The sequence below is a fragment of the Ciconia boyciana genome, chromosome 2 (assembly GCF_034638445.1).
Source record: "Ciconia boyciana chromosome 2, ASM3463844v1, whole genome shotgun sequence".
In the NCBI taxonomy this organism is placed as follows: Eukaryota; Metazoa; Chordata; class Aves; order Ciconiiformes; family Ciconiidae; genus Ciconia; species Ciconia boyciana.
The window spans coordinates 24,412,313-24,430,307 of record NC_132935.1 but is presented as its reverse complement, the minus strand read 5'-3'; the positions used below and the strand labels follow the sequence as shown (position 1 = coordinate 24,430,307).

Here is a 17,995-nt window from a genome sequence, read left to right as displayed (position 1 = left end):
TACTTTCTGGTGTTTGAGGTTCTAGATTAATTTACTTTTTATAGGGTTTTTTTGGTAAGGTACGCATGCTTTCAGTTTTCATCATTATGAATACGAAATTATATTTTTAGTTTTTATCTGTGTGGAAATTAAATGACCCTGTGAATTCATTCAATATCTTGCACACTTCTGATATGTTTCATCCTTATGCTTTGATCATACTTGGTGAAGTATATGCCAATATCTTGCCAGAAGGACGTTACATGTTACCAGTGAAAAGTTTCAACAGACTACAAGGAAACACCACAGAAGAAGTCCAAGCACATGCTTCCAAACAAATATGCGGTAGTCCTTCTTAGTGAAATATGAAGGTTTTATAGGTATGCTTGCAGTTATTTTTATTGTTGCTGGTAGTCCCTAAGACAGTTTTATTTAAATATATCTTTCAAGACACAAATGTATATATATAGCTTTTTTCCTTCAATACCAGCCTAAATGGGAAAGCTGAAATTTGTGCAAGGCAATGTATAGAGGCTAAGAAGATGAGGGTTATGACTCTGTCTTTCAATTCAAGTACACTATGATATATTTATTTTATTAAACATAATACACATTTTATTAAACACACAAATATATTTATATGTTAAATTCATACAGATTTTCTGTATTTTATTATCATTTGGGATGAAAAAGGCAGATTCTAGAATATTTTGTCTGGTTAAATGCTGGAGCACTTAGATTCTAAGTTTTTTTCTAAAGCTACTTTCATGTTCCTGGATCTTTTATTAACACAATTGTAGAACAGAAAAGTCTGTAGTTGTCGTCAGATAAAACAGAACTTCATAACTTAAAATCATCAAAGGATTATTCTTTTAGTGGAAGTTTGAGTAAGTAAATGTGTTTGGAACCAAAGTAAATGGAAAGTTTATTTTGGATCCAAAGCTGGTACTTGCTTAGCCCTAGCCCTGGCTTGGTCATGATAGAATATTGCATGAAGATTTTGTGCATTGGAGTTGTGGTAAGCCATTAGTATTTAAGTGAAAAGACTTTCATACTTAACTATAAAAAGTTGTTTTTATTATTTAGTTGTTGTAGGATTTTATAAGCAGCCTTGAAGTCTTTTTGGCAGTTACGCTGTGTAGGAGGGCAATACCCACTTTTCACATGTTCTTCATACTAATAGTTGCTAAAATTGTGGAGCAGTATAAACACAATTATTTTTAATTGGTTGTTAATGCTGAATTCCAGCGAGAATAATGAAGGATCTGTATTAAAAGCAAATGAATTAATGAGTAATGTTGCAATGAATGCCAACTAAATAAGTGTGTAATTATTACATATAAAACTTAGCCAGATATTCCACATGCCTCTAAATATCCCTGAAGTTATTTGAAAAAATGACTCTGTTTCCTGAAATTATTGAAAATATTTTCTTTAAAGCATATACTTGTACAAAATTTTAGTCAAAGTGAAACATTGATTGAAAGAACAGAAACGTAAGGATGAGATTGACTAGAGTTCCTGTTCTTTGAACAGTGGTCTTTATTCATGGGTCAGGAAGAGATTCTATGACTTGTAACTTAGCAGTTACAGCTTTCAGCAGTTATGAGATAGGATGATTTCTTAAGTTGGTTACTTACCACAAACTGACAAAAAATGAAATTTTCCATAACTAAATAAAAACTTTTTAAAATCAAGCTTTCTGAGAAAATAATAGGAATACTGTTTAGTGCCAAGACATGGTGTTTTAAGTGGTCAAAGAAAATGTAGCTGATCCTTATTATACTCATTTGTATGTACAGGTAGCCTGCTCTCTTAGTTCTCTTACTCATGTGCTCTGCTTTCCATTTATATAATTTTTACTTTTTGTCTAACTTCAAAACATGAATTTCTGGCCTCTTTTTTTAAATCTAACGAACAGTGTGTGTCTAGCTCAACTGCACATAGTCTAATTGATTAGAGCTAATTTGGATGTCAGCGGCTGAGGTACGGTCTTATGACTGCAACAGAACCCCTGCATATGATGTGTAATGGTGATTCTTTGCAGTTTTGGGAGTCATTGCGAGATTATATCCTGTATCTGAAACTCCTAGAAAAACACATTAGACTTTCTTACGAGAGCATATGATGGATAACAATTAATGCGGAGAGAGGCCACTTCCCAGGAGGCATCTTTACGTGAGTGTCACCTTGTGGGTCATCTTCAATGCCTCTAATTGGTTTTTACAGCTATAAAATGTGGGTTAGGGAAGGGAATCTCCTTATGGTATCACTGTCATGAAAAGCTGTAAAGACTCTTGTACAACCTGTCCCTCTTCGTTGCGCTTGTGCAGGATAACAGTGGCATGTCACTTGCTTTGTTTCACTCCCACCCACCCTCCTCAGTTAGGAAGACCTAATTCTTCTGCAGTATATATTTCACTGTTCTTTCTGTCGAGCAACATTCTCTTTTTATAAAATATGAATTAAAAATACTCCATTTATTCCAGTAACTTAATACTTTCCTTTTTATACAACAGACATCTTAAAGTCTTTTATACAACAGTCATCTTAAAGCACTTTTTTAGGCTTATATATTAGTAAAAGCTGAGACCAATATGCTTTGCGTAACTTTTTAAAAGTAGAAGGGAAAATGCTGCTTACTTCATTGGTTTATCATTAGTGTATGTTACTTAGCATGTATAGGCCTTGACATAATAGAAATGAAAATAGGGGGTGATTCTGTTTCAAGAATTTGTAATAATTCCTTCTCTTTAACACATGAATGTGTTCAGTATTGGCAAAAGAACATGTTGCTACCAAAACTGAAATAAGATCCTTGAAACAGAAAGGATGTTGCCATGGAAAAATGAAGTAACACTCAGTGCAGCTGCGAAGCATTAATGAATAGGATATTTTTTTAAAAGATCATTTGTGTTTGGTGTGGCTTGGAGGGTCCCAACCAGATGGTTTCCATGAACAGGATCTGACCCCCAGCTTGAGGACTTCTTACTGGCAGATTACTTCATTTTCTTTCCCTTGGATTGTCAGATCCTTACATTAATGCAAGATTTAGTGCTGCAGGTTTATATTCAGTTACATAAATCAGTCACATTTTACATTAAATTCACAATTTTAGACACACAGTTTAACAGTTATTTTAAAAGTGTAAAAAGATTTATATGATAGCTTTAATATATGCTATTGATGTAGTTTAATTTTAAGATATTTGGATTACATATATTTTAAAGCCCTTTCTGATTGGTGAAGCAATCTGTAGCACACATTCTCACTTTTGTCCAACATATAATGCCATCATTTTAGGTGCACTCTTCCATTCCTTCACTGGAACTTGTTATTAGACAGATCTCCAGATTCTGTCAGATAAATGTACACAGATTCTATTGAAGTTGATAGTTATGTGTAAGCAGAATCTGCCTCTGAGAAGTTCAACAGGTGCAATTCAATTTTGCACTTATTGGGCCCTTGTGCATCCAAGTTTGCAATTTCTTATGTAATTATAATAATTGCATGATTTGCCCTAAAATGTGGAATTTTGCTGTGTGTTCATTGTGTTGGCCTTTGAGATCCTGCAATAATGTTTTGCAAAATTCATTTATTCATATAAAACTTTAAATTAAACACAAGTAAGCAAACCATATCTGTAAGCAAATCTGTAATATTACATATGGAGGGCCTGATGCTATAATGTAAACTCCACCAAAATTCATGGTACAACTCCCATTCAGTTGTTTGAAAATGAATGGCAAAGTAATGCCTATGTAAACAGGAGTTTCCCTCAGGCATTTGAAAGAGTGAAACTGTTGTGATTCCACTTCAATATTCTTGATACGGCAAAGTAAAATAAAACAAAAATAATCTGAAGAACTTGTCTTCGGTACAAAGCTGTACTGAACTGTAAATTAAGTGTAAAAACTCTGCTGAGTATTGAGATCTCTTCTCAAGAGTACTTTGTAAAACATCTCCTGTAGATCCTGCTGCTGGTAATGTGATGAAGTATAGTATCTCTCCAAGTTGGTGGAATTTTTGGATTATTATTACCACATGGTTTGTATATCCAGGCAACATTTGATGTTAATCATCATAGATATATATATATGAGGAATGGGTGGTTTGTTATATACTCAGCAAATGCACTGATAAAACAAAAGTTATACTGATGATAAGTTCTTTTGTCATCTATTTATCATTATCCCACAATGGCTTGACCTGCAACCTATTACTAATAGACCAGAAAATGATCTAATGTGTCACTGTAAAAAATCTTTGCAAATTGACACAATGACTAATTTACCAGTTTAAAAAAAATAAAAATCCAAATCCGTTACATCTGTAACAATACACTGTTGCTTTTCATCCAGTATAAATAAAATACACTCTGCAACCTTGGATCAATAAACTACTTATCAAAGATGTAATTAACTTCATTTTACAACTCAAACAGTTCTAAAACTAGAAACAAACACAGACTTCATGTAACAATGTATTTATTTTTGCAAAATTCTACTTATATTTTTCTGCAGTGAATTCTTGTCAGTTTGTCTAAGCAAAAGGGCACAAAAATGCTGAAATAAAGATGAATATCTGGGTTCTCCTCACTAGGCTGGCAAAATACTTATGGTGCTGAGGAATTCCAGCTCTGTTGCAAATCACTGTTGCGGTCTTGAGGGACTATTAGCCTTCAGAGGAGGGTATGGAGTACAAACCTTGGTTATCAGTTTTAAGCTGTGATGTCTTTAATGATGTCAAATGGAAAGACTCTGTTATGTAAGTTTACAGCAAACAAATGTTCTTTTATCACAGCTACAAATAACATCTTGTGTCCAACGTTTTGTACACTAGGCTTTTCCAAACAATGTGAAGAAATGGACTGAATCACAGTTTGTACTTGCTTAACAAAGCGTTCAAGTGTGCAGGCTGTTAGGGCTATTTGATATCCAGGTGCAGTATATTACTTGTAAGAGCCAAGGAAGACTAACAGTCTGCAGCTTACACTGCCTCCGAGTTAACAAGTAGTGATGAGTTCAGTTCTTGGTTTGGGCTCACTCCGCCTTGCTAGAAGTTCATAAGGAGATGGCAGAATGGTCAGAAATGTTTCAGGGTAACAGCATTGCTTGAAAATAAAGAACAAAAGAGTGCTATTTCATATGAAATCATATGCAGTACTTCTGATTTGCAATGAAAACAGGACAAAAGCTGTATAAACTTTGTGAACTGTATTCATTTCTCTTTGTGTATGTATGCACCTATCCATTTGTTTTAAAGTCAGTTTTTCACTTCAGTTTCTATTTTTCCTAGTGTATCTGATGATTAACCTTTTTGTTGACTGCAAAGTAAAGACAGAATTTTCACTGAAATAGGTCTTTATAGAAAGTAACAGCATATAAAATGTTGGTTAGTTCTAGAGGCTTAGTTATTGCTAACAAAAGCTAATGAACTGCAAAAAAGAGGACTTTCTCAGCTTTATTGTGAGAACGTTTTCTGACTCAATTACGCTTCTTGTAAAAAGCTGTTGAAACATAGATAGATGTATGTTCAGTTTATATGGCAACACCTTTCTGATTAGATTTACAGACCAAAATCACACTTTTTTTTCCCCTCCTCTCCCATAATCATAATTTACAAGAATATATTATTTTCCAACAATTTGTGTCATCTTTTCTTTTAATTCAACTAAAAGCTAAGACTATTTTTAATCAACTGTGATGAATGAGTAACTTGAGATTTTGTACCAAGATGAATACTCCACATCAGGGGAAAAAATGGTAATCTGTTCCTGAGAAATCTTTCTTGGCTTTGTTTTTTCAGCTTGAAGTGCAATCTTGTTGTGTATTCCTTCCGAATGACAGCCTGCCTTCCCCAAGTACTATTGTATCGGGCGACATTCCCGGGACTGTGCGAAGCTGGTACCATGGGCAGGCCAGTATGCCTGGCACACTTGTCGTCTGCTTGCCCCAGATAAAGATTATGAGTGCTGGACACAAACACATGGAACCGTTGCAGGAAATCCCATTTGTTGTGCTGAGACCCATCCTGGAAGAAGGTAGTGTGATAAACTCAAAAAAAGCTTACTCTTTAACTTCCATTTTTAACTATTATGAAAGTTATCTTCATTTTATGTTGAAAACTTCTGATGTTGTGCTGCTTTTTTAGCAGTATGTTACGTATTATTGATGGCTAGAAATACTAATGACAAGGTTTGCCTCACGGAGATCAAAGTGAAACTCATCTTCAAAGAGCTAGTTCTGTGACATGTTTTGTATGTTTGGTGAAGCCAAAAGAATTCAGATGTGCAATTTTTACCTTAATTGGTTTTGTCATTCGAGTTGCTGTGTAGCCACAAACAGTTGGTTTGACACAACAGGAGGGGGCAGTGAGTTGTGAATTCTAAGGCAGAATGGAGGCAGGTTAGGATAAACTTCTCATGCCACCTTTGCTAGCAAAAAAAAAAAAAAAAGTCTTGGATCTAACATTCAGACTCGACATTAGGAAAAGGTTCTTCACTGAGAAGGGTGGTCAGTCCCTGGAACAGGCTCCCCAGGGAGGTGGTCATGGCACCAACCCTGGCAGAGTTCAGGGAGTGTCTGGATGACACTTAGTCATATGGTTTAGTTTTAGGTAGTCCTGTGAGGAGCAGGGAGTTGGACTTGATGATCCTTATGGGTCCCTTCCAACTCGAGATATTCTATGATTCAATGTAAGATGAGAAAAGAAATTCATAAATATAGCAGACTACCAAAAGAAAAGAATGAGACTTTATTGGTCATCATGATAGGCAACAATTGTGTTCTGGTTTGTGTCTGTAGGGATTGTAGTGAGGTTTTTGTAGAGATTTGAAGAAAAAAATTGAGAAGGCTTGTATGAGTGTTTATGGGGGGATGCTCTTGTGCATAGGCTAAGGATGAGAAAAAGTACGGTAGTTCTTATTTGAAAAGCTAATATTTGAGGCCAGGTTGTATGGGGCTTTGAGCAACCTGGTCTAGTGGAAGGTGTCTCTACCCATGGCAGGAGGGTTGGAACTGGATGATTTTTAAGGTCCCTTCCAACCCAAACCATTCTGTGATTCTATGGTAGAGGTTTGAGTTGTAGACCAATTTGAGGAAAGAATCAGCTGTTAAAATTCCATAACTGACTGAGAAATGAAAGGAGGGAATAAGCTGTAAAGGACCTAGCAAGTGAAAACAAGCTGCTTATGTTCAATATGATTTTTTTAAAAGCTAGAGGCCTTAGAAATTATCGAAGTAAATGGATTTGCAGCAGTATTCTGAAGGAATACTGATGTAAAAATCTTGTTCTACAGATATTCACATGAAAATTGTTTATTGGAAATAGGTGAGGCAAGTATCCCGAACAGTCTTGAGTCTTGGGGTTTGGGTTTATTTTAATGATATCCATGAGATTTAGCCTTATAACCAAGTTTAAAATTTCATGGAAATGCCAGTTGTTGTGGTTTAAGCCCAGCGGGCAGCTCAGCCCCACACAGCCACTCACTCATTCCCACTTAGCAGGATGAGGAGAGAATTGGAAGGGTAAAAGTGAGAACTCGTGGGTTGAGATTAAGATAATTTATCAGGTAAAGCAAAAGCTGCATGTGCAAGCAAAGCAAAATAAGGAATTAATTTGCTACTTCCCATCGGCAGGCAGGTGTTCAGCCATTTCTGGGAAAGCAGGGCTCCATTACATGTAACGGTTACCTGGGAAGACAAATGCCATCACTCCAAATGTCCTCCCCCTTCCTCCTTCTTCCCCCAGCTTTTATTGCTGAGCACAATGTCATATGGTATGGGATATCCCTTTGGTTAGTTGGGGTCAGCTGTCCCAGCTGTGTCCCCTCCCAACTTCTTGTGCACCCCCAGCCTACTCGCTGGTGGGGTGGGGTGAGAAGCAGAAAACACCTTGACTCTGTGTAAGCACTGCTCAGCAATAACTAAACATCCCCATGTTATCAACAGTTTTCATCACAAATCCAAAACATAGCACCGTACTAACTACAATGAAGAAAATGAAGTCTGTCTCAGCCAAAACCAGTACATTGGTGTACAGTTAGTTCATTATTGTATTCTTGACCTATATTATTTGGCAATAATTGTTGCCGTTTTGTGTATTTGTTCTAAGATGAAGAGAGGGAGATGCAGCAATTGTTCCATTGCTTTTGTGACAGCATTTTCTGGGAAAATTACTGTGTTTTCTGCAGACTTATTGGTGAAACATAAACAATTATAAAGGGTATGCTTTGAAAAATTAAGTCAAAAGCACATTCAAGAGCTACTCCTTGCTCCCGCCATCTGAAATTCGTTTGGATTTATAACAGTGTTTTCCCTCTCCGTTTGTTCTGCCACTTATATTGGACCCTTCTACTCCTTCCTGTATTTTACCTTAACTCACAGCAACAAAAATAAAATTGTAGTTTTTAATACTGAAGGTCATATTAGAGATGCTGCCAGCTGAAAAGAAAAAAAACAAGAGAGGGAGAGAGAAAGGTATATGTGTTTTTCCTAATAACTTTCAGTAGGAATGATCTAATTTGCTAATCATGGTGACAGATAAAAGATAAATAAATTTAACCACAGTCTTTTGTTTGTTTTAAACTGATGATGTAATTTAAACCATTTATGAAAGTAAGAAGTCATTTGAATTTTGTCAAACCCAGATTTGAAGGAAAGATCCTAGTGAGAGAAAAGAATCCCCCTGGTTGGGATAAAGCCTATGGTAAGGAATTTATTTGTGTGTGGCTTTGTGCTCTGGGAATAATGCCAAACAGAAGTTCTCACAATCTTGATATTTTTGATTCTCTAATGGAGCTGTTGCCTTCTCCCATGCCAAAAGTCCTCCTTAAACAGCCTGTTAAAAAGTTTTTTTCAAAGCTTTTAAGTCACCTTCTGTGTTTCTTCCCATGTAGAGGTAAATAATATTTATGGACTTTTATTGGGAGAGTCTCTTAATTTGCATTCTGTCTTTGAACAAGACTCCAGGGACATACTGTCATTCTTAAGACATGTTACCATCTCTCTGAAATTATATTTATTCAGCCTTGCTTTTCCTGGAAACTATTTTTGAATTATTCCTTCTTTTATAAAGAAGATCTAAGTAAAAGGCTTGTTTACAAGGATGCATTGTTACTGTTAAGAAAGCTGTGTGCTCACTCATGTATTTTTCTTATTACATGAAAAACTAAAAGAGGAGGAAAAAGGAGCATTCATACTGTCATTTGGGGATATTGCAGCCTAGTCACAGAGACTTATTGACCTCAGGATGTCAACATACTGTGAAGATAGCTTATACAGTATCCCGCAATCAGGTCTTTCCATTTGTTTTCAGAGTTCTGATACATTTCTTTTCTGAGGTAATGGTAGTTTGTAGGAATACTTAAAAGAACATTTTAAGTACAGTACTTCGATTCAGAAACATAGCTTAGTCATACTAAGTAACTTACGAACAGAAATGGATTTATCTATGTAAAAAACGAGATAGTCTATTGAACTTTTGTTGAATAAGAAATACAACTAGGTAAGTTCATAAAAAGGTATTAAATTACATTAAGTATTTAAGGTTCAAATCAATCAGGTGATAGGTCCATGAGGTAGTATTCACTGAGGGTGTTAAACAGAATCACAGAATCATAGACATAGAGCAGCAGGTTGGAAGGGACCTTGAATAATCATCTGGTCCAAACTTTCATGGCAAAGGGAGCGTAGATGAGATTATCCAGCATCCTTTCCAGTTGCATCTTGAAAACCTCCACATCCCTGTGCTATTTGTAGCTGCCCTTTAAGGAACTGCTTAGGGCAAGTTGTGACTTTCTGTGTGTGCTTGTGTACATCCAACTTCAAATACTTGACAATTCATATATATATTTTCTAAGTCCCAACCTCTAGTGATAGGATAAAATGTGGTAAATTTACAGTCAGACAAAATATGTTGTTGTGATCAGGACTTCTGGACTGCGAAGTGGTCTTCCAAAAATTTAAAATGTTGTAATAGGAAAATAAATTGAAGACATGAAGGGAACTAAAATTTTTCTTCGGATAAAGCACTAAGCTTTAGAGTAATAATGAGAACATTTTTGGCATCTATTAATTCTTCCTGTGTTTAGAAGTTTACATTTTAAATTATTTTAATTTAGAATCTTTTCCTGGCTTCCACTTGTAAACTAGTTACTGTTTTTTTGACTCTGTTCTCCCTGCTTCAATCTTTTTTTTTTCTTTTCTTTTTTTTTTTTAAATAATCCTTAGCTGACACATGTAAAATGTTCCTCTTTGGGTTCATACCAGTAACTTTTATGAATCCATCTTTATAAAAATGTTTGGTTAGGTCAGATACAGTAAGGTACAGATATCTAGGTAAGACACAGTAAAATACATTTTAGAAACCAATGATCAAAATATCTTAAATTTGTTGTTGATATTGCTAGATATCATATTCACGTTCTCATCTGGATAGCAGTATACTGACAATCATGTAAATCACTGTATTCCAAACATTTAAATCTGAGAGATGGCTTTTGTTTGTGAAATATGACAAATTATATAACCTCGCAGATTTTTGTAGCATATGTTTAAACTCAGTAAGTTGTCAACTGATTTGTAGGAAATAGAAAATTAGGGCTTCTAACACTAGTGTGTGAATTAATTGCAATGAAATATATTGGTCATAAACTACTACAGTATAATAGAAGCATATATATTTCAACCTGCAAAAAAATATTTGAAGTAGAGCAGCAGTATGCTGGCATTCTTAGAAGTTATCCTCTTGCATTACATTTAAAAAAATGCTCAACTTCAATATAATAACTGAAAAATAATTTCTGTAAATTGTGAGGTGAATATTTAACATTCAAATAGTGTGCTATTTGAGTTTATATTCAATGTCACCATCTGCAAAACATGGTAATTATTGTATTTAACTTATCTGTTATGGTTAATGACCTTATAAAATTAGTTCTCATATTTTAGTGACATTCTTCAGTATCTGAATAGCAATGAAGTTCTGCATAAACAACTTGTTAATGTTGTGTTCAGCTGTTAGAGTTTTCTAGTAGCTGGGTTTAAGTTAGAAAAGCCTGTGTGTTTGTGCTTACATTTGAAGTCTGTGGAACTAAATCTCATCTGCTGAAAGTGAGCTCTGGACTTGGGCAGAGCCCTTAGGGCTTTCGACTGGGTGCACCTAGGATTATGCAGCCGTACAGCTGCTTTCCTGTTGCTTGACTGGGAGGAGGTACAATGGTAACCTAACATGTAATGATTGCAGTATCTTTTAAACATTGCAAGTTGCATGAGCATGTGAGCGCATTGGAAATCCATGTAAAGACCCTGTAATGTGGGTACTGAAAGGGAAATGAAGACAGAGTAGTCAAGATGCTTTTTGAAGGTTGCAAAGGATACCTTTAGCAAGCCTGGGAATAGATCCCAGATCTTATGCATGATAAAGCTTTCATGATCTCTCTCCTACCATTACTAATTTTAAAGAAACAAAATTTCTCTTTTGTACAACTGTCAACATTGTATACACAACACTGTGTACAACTGCCACTTCTGCAATCTGGTTTTTAAAGAGAACTGTCATATAAAAGTAAGAGCAAACATATAACAATTATTAGTAGTTAAGTACATTTATCAATATTGTATGTCATGCATATGGAAAGGCTTCTAATGAGCATTAACTCTAGCTAAGAAACAAGGTGCATCAAATAACTACTAGAGAAAGTGCTTGCACATAGCAAAAATTTGAAAGTATACATATCAGAAAAATTACTCAAACACTCTGTAGGAAAGGAATCTTGCTAAACTATTGCAAATAGCAGATAAATGATGAATGCCAATTCTTTGTAAATTGTCTGGTGATTGGGTCAGTCAACTCCCAAAGATCTGAAAGGGGTATTTATAAATTTAAGAAGTTATCAAAGCAGTTGAAATATCTCAATGAATACATTGTCAAGTTTTTAAAATCAATAGTGATGTTTGAAGAAATTAAAAATAAGGATTTATGAGAGCAGTAGGTCAGGAGTTAACCAGAATCTTCAACCATACTAGGGGTCTTTCAGGTGTATCTTTTATAATCTTGCCCATAAGAGATGTGAGGCGAGCTCTACTTCCACTGAAGGCAATGTCAAGTTTACTTATAATATTTCAGGGTAAAAGAATCTCAGCAATTAGGTGACAAAACAATAGTATACATGGGTGGGAAAGTTAGATGTAGAGAAAATATCTGCCAAGTGTGGCACTGGCTCTTCCTTCCTTCCTACTAATAAATCATTTTTAAAATAAATCCTATAAACAATGTTGCTTATGATGTTTAGACACTTTGAATTAATTATTTAAATAGTTTCATAAAACCAATCTGCAAAAGAATGCAGGTAAAGTTTTTTTAAAAAACGAATGAAGCAAACAGGTAAAACAACAAAACAAGGATTTATCAGGTGGTCAGTTCTGGTATAATGTTAGAATGGTCACATAGTGTGTATGGAGCTGAAGATGAGGTAATTGATGACATTGGGGAATTTTGTAGTTGTAAATTTGCCATATCTTTACTACAGTGTTTGTTCAGCATACTGTGGTTTCTGTACATGGATAAAATTTGATCAGTGTTTTCCTTTTAAGGTAGATAATGCATGCAGCATAGTAGAGTTAGCGTTCAGTATTTTTCTTTGGAGATTCTTTCTTTCTAATCCATGAAATATAAACGATGGTAATTTACTGTGGTGGTCACAGAGAAAAACAAAGTTCATGCATAGTAATTAGAAACATGTCATTAGAGTTGACTTTGCATTTGAATTTTTTCCATCTATTACAATTAATATTTTGTATTTCTTGGCTGACTGAACTTGGAAAAAATACAGATTGCTAACTACTTTTAAACTTCTAATCTGAAACCTTTCCAAAATATTTTCAAGTTACTTTGGCTGAGCTGAATTCTTCAGTATGCAATAGCTTCCAAATAAACTACTGAAGTTTTCAGTTCTTTCTTAGGATGAGACACACAGACTCTCCTGATATATACTCCTGACCATATAAATTTATTGCTGGTGCCACCTGTGGAAGAAACAATAGAACTCTTACTAAAATAATATGGTAAAAAGATGTTCAGATCCAGCTTTATTTTAATTTCAAAACTTTTCTAAAGTTTCTTTTAAATAATCACAATTAACACTTAATTTGTGCTACTTCTTAGTGATGTGATTTCTCAGCAGGACAGTGTTGACCGGAGGCCACACAAGGCAGCAAACACTCTCCATATATTGTTTAAATACACTGATTTGAATTCTTTATTGCCGTGTGAGACTCCAAGGGCCTATCCCACTGTATATTTGTATTTGTCTGCCATCTTCTATTCTCATTCTCAAGACTGTTTCCCATGCTTCTGGGGTATTAGAATAATTTGAGCTCTTCTCACCCATGGCTCCAGGCTCAAATCTTGAAAAATAAAACCTCATACCAAATAATCTTCTGAATTTTGATATAGGAAGGCGAACTTTTCTCCTTCTCTTCCTCCAAATGAATGTGCTCTGTACAAAGATGAAGACTGTTTCAGCCCAGGCTGAGGTTTGTGGATGCTCACCAGCCTGCTGTGTTTGGATCTGAGACTGCATCCAGCCACTTTTATGTTACTTTGAATTGGGGCAGGCAGTTTCTCTTGGTGGGTTGAAAGTTCACATGCTGGGCGCAGACTTTCTGTCATTCAAGTGGAGACAAAAAGGCCCAACTTCCTCAGCAGAAAATCTGATAAATGGAATGAGGAAGACTTTCTTTAGAAGAAAAAAAAAAAAACTGAAATAATTGTTATGCTCTTATACTTCTAAAGAGCAAAAAACCATACTTGTTTCAGGTAAAATGAGAATTACCCACGTATCTTTCATCGTCTCATTTTCCTCACTTCTGTTGAGCATTCTTTCAGTTTTGGTTCAGTGTCTCTTGCTGAGCCTAAATTCTTTCTTCAGGACCCAGTTATCATATGTGTGATTATATTTGGTTTACATGGCAAGGTTTTGGTAGCAGGGAGGACTGCAGGGGTGGTTTCTGTGAGAAGATGCCAGAAGCTGCCCCCATGTCCGACAGAGCCAGTTCCAGCTGGCTCCCAGACGGACCCACCGCTGGCCAAGGCTGAGCCCATCAGCGATGTTGGCAGTGCCTCTGTGATAACATATTTAAGAAGGGGAAAAAAACTGCTACACAACAGCAGCTGGGAGAGAGCAGTGAGAATATGTGAGAAATAACTATGCAGATACCAAGGTCAGTGAAGAAAGAGGGAGAGAAGGTGCTCTGGGCACCAGAGCAGAGGTTCCCTTGCAGCCTGTGGTGAAGACCATGGTGATGCAGGCTGTTCCCCTGCAGTCCATGGAGGTCCATAGTGGACCAGATAGCCACCTGCAGCTCATGGAGGACCCCACCACACCAGAGCAGGTGGATGAATCCTGAAGGAGGCTGTGACCCTGTGCTGGATCAGGCTTCTGGTAGGACCTGTGATCCCGTGGAGAGGAGCCCAGGCTGGAGCAGGTTTTCTGGCAGGGAGGGAAGTTGAGCCCAGGAAGATGGGAGGGGTGGGGGAAAGGTGATTTTAGATTTGTTCTTATTTCTCATTATCCTGCTCTGGTGTTGATTGGCAAGAAATTAAATTAATTTCCCCAAGTTGAGTCTGTATTGATGGTAATTGGTGGGTGATCTCCCTGTTCTTATCTCGACCCCCGTGCCTTTTGTCGTATTTTCTCTCCCCTGTCCAATTGAAGAGGGGGAGTGATAGAGCAGCTTGGTGGGTACCTGGTGGCCAGCCAAGGTCAAACCCACCACAGGGATTCAGCTTCAGTTTACGTAGTCTGTGTTCTCAGTTCCTTTCAACTCTAGCTGGTAGAACTGTTGAAGGTTTTCTCTCACTAAAAAGAGTTCCTGTTGGCTTTTTAAAGACCTACCCAAATAATTCTCTCTGTGGTCCTGCTTTGTAAACTTTTCTTCTCCATCTATCGGCAATCTAAAGAAAACAGATTGTATCGAAGTTGCACCTATTTTGTTGTTCAGCTGGACACTGCCAATTCCCTCACTGATTATTCTTGATAATGATTCATGGTAGGCTGCCAGGCACTTCTCCGGGTAGGTCCCCTCCTAAATAGAAGAAATGAAGTTCTCAGTGTATGTCTATAGTAATTCATTTTTACAAAATCCGTCACCATTCTGTTCCTAGGAAGTTAAGTGGAGGCAGTGGAAAGAGCTGCAGTGTGATCCATTTCTCACTTAACTGAGCAGTGCATTGGGATAGGCTTCACTCTGTGGCACCACTCTATTGAGATGCAAGCTGTAAAATTTTGGAAGAAAGATAATTCTCCTTTTTAGTATTAAAACCTGTAGACATTTATAAGTATATAATGTAAGGAACTGCCTCTGCCATCCATATGCTGAAATAAGTGGGGAGTGGTTTCAGGATACTCCTCAGTTTGAGGAAAATCATATAAAGCAAAAACAATGTTCTTTAAAGACTATGTTGTACACGTTTGTTCACAGTTTGGGGTTAAAATTCCCAATGGATTTCAATTTTTAAAAAGTTGTAAAAATTGTATTGCTACTGTTTAGATTTTGAGGTATAGAATGGAATTGATGGTTGAGTTATATTTGTGAGAGTTTGGGATCAATTTAATGGTTGCTGATTGCACTTGCTGACTTCTAAGGGGCGTTAGGATAAGGCCTTTACTGAATTTTGTGAAAATAATAGCCTAGTTTTTATTACGCAATTACTTAACTGTTTTCCCTTCTTTTTAATCATTAGGTGATGCTTTTCCGTGGACTATTAGTCTACATCATTTCAGTATATATACTCTTCTTGGACAACAGATGACACTTAATTTAGTGGAACCAATGGGCTGTACTTCTACTTTAGCTGTTACTTCACAGAAACTGCTTGCTTCAGGGCCAGAATCCAGACATTCATTTGTTGTCTGCCTCCATGTCGACCTCGAGTCACTTGAAATAAAGTGCTCCAACCCCCAGGTTGGTACGTTTAATTGATTTATGAAAGGAAATGAAAAATAACTCGATTTAATTACAATTGTTCTGCATTTTGTTGAAGAGGGTCTCTTCTGTCTTAATTTTTTTTTAACTGGGCCATCAAGAACAAGGTGCTTAGATTAAGATTTGCTTTGAAGCGCTCTCAAGTTTTGTAATTTAAACTCTTCTCAAAATGTAATTGCTACAGTATAAATGCATCTTTTGGCTGATGGAGTGAAATGAATTGCAGATGTACCATTAAATGCTATAGTGCTGTTCTGCTGTCACTGTGGATTCATATATTGAAGTGGTTTAATGTAATTTTTTACCATATTTTCATAGAAGTAACATTTATTCGAACATAAAATGTTTTTTAGGCAAACAATGGTATCCTTTGTTAAAGGAAAAAAAAAAAAACCCAGATGAATGTGTGTAAACAAAAGTTACCACCTCATTATGTTTATTAAAAGGCAAAGGTGTTGCTAGATTTTCAGAAAGTGCACCCTGTATTTTACTGATCCTGGATCAAGTTTGCTGTAGTTCCAAATAGAGTAGGTTTGCTATGGAAAATTTTGAGTAATCTTTACTGCAACTTGAATAACACTTTCCTGACAGTTGCAACATTTCCAGTGGTGCTGGAGAGAACACTCTTGTTCTTGGAAATTGCAAATCTGTTGAGGTCTGAGTAGGGCTCTGCATTCATATGCTATCTTCTCCAAAGTTTTAGCCATATGTATGATATTTTTCAAAGGACATCATGGACAAAATGGACTGTTTATTGCTTCATTTAATAGAAAGAAAGGGAAAGAACACAGAGTATTATAACTTTGATCTGATAGACAGCACATCACGTTTGTAAAGATTTATGGACCTATGGCCTAAGTCTGGAAAAGCTAAAGCTAAGGTGGTTGGTGTAATTTTAATGTTATCCCTTGTGTGTATTTATTACAATATGTTTCTCAGTCACATGCAATTTTTCCCTTGCTTCATTCCGTATTCTATGAATGAAACAAGTGCTACGTATTGATTTTATCCTCAGTGTGTGGTCTCCTGCCCCATTCACTGCCTTCATCCAAGTTATTTCTGACTCTGCCATTGTATTCTGTACTGGATGGGCTCACAGTCACTAGAAGGAGGGTTGGTAGAGTGAGATTGTGTGCTGGACATGGCAAATTAATATTTAAAATTGAGCAGCCTCAACAAGATCTACTCAGACTTGTAAAGCTGTATGACAGGTGTGTTTGCACATATAAAGGGTTGTCACTGTGTTATAAATATATAAATAGGAAAGGGCAAAATTATTATTTTGCTGACAGGTTTATATTTTATATTTAAAGACTTCTGAAAGCTTTACTTTGCAACTTTGTGGTATTTCCATTTAATGAATAATATTTTGAGATGTTCATGTAGCAAAAAGTTTGCTACATTTGATCGGTACACTCTCAGTGAAATTCCAGCAAACTGTCTGATCAACTCTGATTTTTCTAAATCTCAGAATGTATTACTCAGGGTTAATATATGTAATACATTAATAGTATTAATCTATAAGTGGAATGGCATTGTTATAAGTGGAAGCCTTATCTAAATTTGAGTTGCAAATTAAAAAGAAAAATGGTGTACGTAAAACACATTTTCAAGCTTTCCTACCAAAGTGTGATCAAATAATTTGTTTTGTAAGCTGTAAGAAAATATTTGCGGTAAAAAATTTAGATTGCAAGCTTCATGTAAATCATATTACAAGTATAGTGAAATGTTGAAGAGTTCAAGTTGTACAGTGGAATATCAGACCAAATATTGTTGTCTTAAAGGATGTCCTTGTACACAGTGATGTTATTCATTTACTGAAGAGTTACAATGACCAAAAGGATGTGGACAAATTATTTTAGTTTAGTGAAGGTTCTTTCTGTACTTTCTCCCTTACATCTGCCTTATTTGTCCTTTCGTCTTTACTTATGCAAAATGGGAAAAACACCCATCAGTCTTTAACCAGATGTTCAAGAACAGAAGACGGAAAATACAATTACATAAACAGCATTTGATAGTTATAAAAT

General features: G+C 36.0%; 1 protein-coding gene across 9 annotated transcripts in view; it reads left to right on the top strand.

Annotated features, from left to right (window-relative positions):
* The window catches only part of VPS13B (vacuolar protein sorting 13 homolog B), a 489,796-nt gene that overhangs the window by 244,464 nt on the left and 227,337 nt on the right, over positions 1-17,995 (top strand). For all 9 annotated transcript variants that reach the window (XM_072852126.1, XM_072852122.1, XM_072852127.1 and 6 more), the window contains 2 exons: positions 5,788-6,022; positions 15,727-15,947. In XM_072852126.1, the coding sequence (XP_072708227.1) occupies positions 5,788-6,022; positions 15,727-15,947 (456 nt within the window). The remainder of the gene's footprint in view (positions 1-5,787; positions 6,023-15,726; positions 15,948-17,995) is intronic.